Source organism: Hipposideros armiger, unplaced genomic scaffold, assembly GCF_001890085.2.
Source record: "Hipposideros armiger isolate ML-2016 unplaced genomic scaffold, ASM189008v1 scaffold_1074, whole genome shotgun sequence".
Taxonomy (NCBI): domain Eukaryota; kingdom Metazoa; phylum Chordata; class Mammalia; order Chiroptera; family Hipposideridae; genus Hipposideros; species Hipposideros armiger.
Genome location: NW_017732424.1, coordinates 148,632 through 152,469, shown reverse-complemented (window position 1 = coordinate 152,469; position 3,838 = coordinate 148,632). Strand labels below are relative to the sequence as shown.

The window sequence follows — 3,838 nt, the reverse complement described above, 5'->3', positions numbered from 1 at the left end:
ATTCTATTTTAGTATATCCCACTTCAATAATTTTTTTCTTCAGCTTAAGGTTTCACATAAATTAGATTGGGTTTAAACAAGAGTTAAAAACTTATTTTGAAAAGAGATCCTTGAGGAGGTATTTAGAAATTCTAACTCTGCCTTAGGACTCGCATGTTCCCCCCGATGAAATCATGCCTATTCCTGCGTGTATGTGATAAATGCAGGTCGGCCAGGGCCCAGGCCTGGCTTCTAGATCTGGTCTGCAGGTCCCCAGCTGTCCCTACCGCGGGGGCTTGGCACACTTGCGGCAGAGATCCTCTGTGTGTACCGGGCATGCCAAGTGCCCAGAGGGCGTCTGGTCCTAAGGTGTGTGGACTTAGGAGGCACAGCTATGACTGCAAATCAAGGCTATATTCTAGATTACAACCTTAACAGAAACAAGACTGACAGTTTTATCTCCCCGCACAACATGATGACAGTGATACCACTCACAGCTTTTAAATGTTTTCTGTTTTCAGATTCTCTCTCCAAAGACAAACCCCAACCAAAGTGTCTGTTTTTATTTTTATTGCAACCTGGCGTCCAAAAACCTCAGGCCAAGCAAGTTCTTTATGTTTTGAACACACATATAATGTGGAATATACAAGACAGCCTGTAAAGTAAATGAGGTATTGGGAGTAATGAAAATAATGTGTAATAATTATTGGCATTTAATGATTTGGCATGTCCTTTGCCTTGTCGCTTACTGTAAACCATAAGCAAACCTGATCATTCAGCAAAGGCACCAGGCTAAGTGCTAGGAGGATCGCAGACAGGAAGTAAGATGAGCCAATTACGTTCATAGGAGCAGACATCTGAGCAGCCGTAAAGCCAAGTGGTGTGAGGGCTCAGATCTCATCTTCCTGGAGAGGGGGAGGGGATTAGGAAGCCCCTCACAGAGAAGCGGTGCTTGCAGATGGTCCTGAATGAGGGCCTGGGATCCTTGAGTGTTTGTAGTGGCAGAGAGAGACAGGTTATGTTGTGGGTGAAAAGGTATGTAGAGCAGTTGGAAGTTGTTCAGGAAATGACAAGAGGCTCCATGGGCATGGGAGATGAAGCTACAAAGGTAGGTTGGGGCTGAGTCTTAGAAGACCTTAAATCTCAACCTAAAACTTGACGTTCTAAGTAAAGTCTGAGTCATTCATGGTTTTTTAGCAGTGGAGGGTCTGCTGAAGACAAATATTAGGGTGACTTGGCTGAAACTGAGCCCAGCCTTCCATTAAAATAATCCAGCAGTTTTATAAANACCCTGAAAAGGTGTTAAAGTATGAAGAATTGTGAGCACCCTAAAAATAAAGATGATTCTCGAGTGTTCTGGCTGTTTCCTTTTACCTCCCCTGTTGTGAAAGTGATTTTCTTGATTAAGTCCTAGAATTCAGAAAGCTTAAATTTGACAAATACTTCATTTTAAAAAATAAATGTTTCCAGGTCCAGGGTAAATTTTCTGCTAACCAATCTCTGCCAATTATAAGGGAACAATTTATTTTTTTCCTTTCATTTAACTTTCTTTTAGAAAGTCAAAATAATTCCCTTTGAACAGTAGCTGTTGTTTTATGATAGACACAGTAGCAACAATGCATTTCTTAGGTGCTTTAAAAAATGGGAAATCACACTTTATACAATATTCATGTAAGTTTAAGAATTAAAAGTGTGTGTGTGTGTGTATGTGTGTGTGTGTTGTTTTCCTCTAAATAAAGGTAAAGACCTACATGACTTTAAATCAGAACTAATAGTATAAAAATCTGAACTGCCTGAGGGAATGAAAATAAAGGTAGAAAAGTTTTCTTTTGAGAAAAAGGTGGTGGTGAACTGGCCAATCATAACTGCAGACACTCGCCCTGGGCTGTTTCTCATTCAGAAAGTCCCGCCCCCTTTCCTGGCCTCCCCTCCCCCAGAGTCCAATCAAAGGATTAGCCTACAGGTTTGGAAACAACAGCAGCTTGAGTTGAAGGTTTGGGGTTTTTTCTCCCCCCTTGTGTTTAAATGCAGGAACTAGAGAAGTCTTTGGCTAACTGGACTCAGAACTTGAAAGAACTTCACACCATGAAGACCGACTTAGCCCAGCACATTCTTGTGGAGGACGTGATGGTTTTAAAGGAGCAAATAGAGCACTTGCACAGACAATGGGAGGACCTCTGCTTAAGAGTAAGTCAGTTAACTGCAGGGCACGGCTGTTCTGGAGTTTATTGAAATGTCTCTGAAGGCCAGACAAAGTAGAAAGGAGCTTAATTTCACTGAACTGGAGGCCCTTTTCAGTGGGAGCCCAGGCAGGCTGCTGTGCTTTGGACGGCAGCAACACGGTTTAGCAGATTTGACCCTTTGTTTCTCCAGCACTCAATGCTGGGACTTCACACATTTTTAATGAGCTTTTAAAAAAATCCTCTTGGGAGGGGGGTATTGCAATTCTGAGCTGCTGTGTGGGCTCTGCTCTCTGTCTTGGGTAGATGACATGTACTAATCGGAATATTAGAGCCCGGAAAAAGAGCTGGTCTGGCCTTAGAGCAGAATCTCGGCAGCGTCTCTTCTAGGCCCCACAACCAGCAGGAGTCACGCTGACGCACCGGGGCATTTTATCTGAGAACGCTGCATTCACCTGCACGCTGATGTTTATTTCAAGGCGCTGGTGTTTAAAACTCGAACATAAATGATGAACTGCTACACTGAGTATCTCAGTCGCTCTCTTCTACTTCTTAAGAATTGGACTGCGGTTAGAGTATTCTACAGCATGTGTTTATGACAGGATCAGGATGGAATTAAAGGGTTCAGATAGATCTTTGGTTTAAGAACATGTAATTCTAAGGAAAAATAAATTCCTTAACCTCATTTTTGTGAATTAAGAAGAGATGTATTTAAGAGTTGAAATTCAGACACTTCTGAATGCATTTTAATAAAAACATTTTTCCCTCTTAGATCTTAGTATTTAGTATTCACAATGCACTCTACTTTTAAATGTCCTTTTAGAATTTTCATTCAAATTGTACATAAAAGAAAATATTTAGAAAATGTGAAAAGTATCCTGAAAGTTACGCAACAGAGACTGGGGCCCAGGTATTCCTAATTGTTACCATTATGAACGTAGCCTACCTGAATGGCGTTATACAAAATACCAGGATTTTTTTAAGCTAAGATAAATAGATGCCCTGAGGAACAGAAGCACAAAACTTATTTTTTAGGGGGTAGTTTTTTGCACCTTCTTAACACATTTGGCTGGGTGGGTATACGAGCATTAGACATTTCTGCTTCACTCTGAAAAGAGCAGAGGGTTTTTTGTGCATAGCAGGAAAATCTCTGGGAGTTAAGCCTTAGTTTCCCCATCTGTAAAATGGGGTGTTAAAACTTTACCAAAAGAACTCTTAGCTACCCCTTTTAACCCTAAGATTCTGAAGGCTTTTAAAACCTGAGAATAATTTTGTACGTTTAGAAAGTTTGATTTGCATTCTTTCAATTTACGTTTATTGAAGTAATAAATTTGAACCCTGTAAGGAGGAAGACCCTTTGCTGATACCAGCTTAGGGGTTACTTATGCATAATGGAGCACTGAATATTTTGGGGTCAGCCTGCTAGCTGCAGACCAGTATTTGGTCTCATTTCCATGATTTTTATCCAGAGCCATAGTACATAATGGGAAGGTGAATTAATGAGTGATGTACATTGGTTTTTTTAATCTTATTTTGCTTTGTTTTTGTTTTGAAATACCACACTAGAATATTTAAATGACTTTAATTTTTGTGGTTCATTTGCTTACAAATGGTAAATTTATATTGTAATGTGTATTATAATTTTTAAATTAAATAGGCAAGACATTGGCCTTAAGTAG

At 40.1% G+C, this 3,838-nt stretch overlaps 1 protein-coding gene across 1 annotated transcript in view; it reads left to right on the top strand.

Moving 5' to 3' along the window:
- SYNE2 (spectrin repeat containing nuclear envelope protein 2) overlaps positions 1-3,838 on the top strand; it is a 333,055-nt gene that overhangs the window by 293,890 nt on the left and 35,327 nt on the right. The window contains exon 92 of the mRNA XM_019632109.1: positions 2,011-2,166. Coding sequence (XP_019487654.1) covers positions 2,011-2,166 — 156 coding nt within the window. The remainder of the gene's footprint in view (positions 1-2,010; positions 2,167-3,838) is intronic.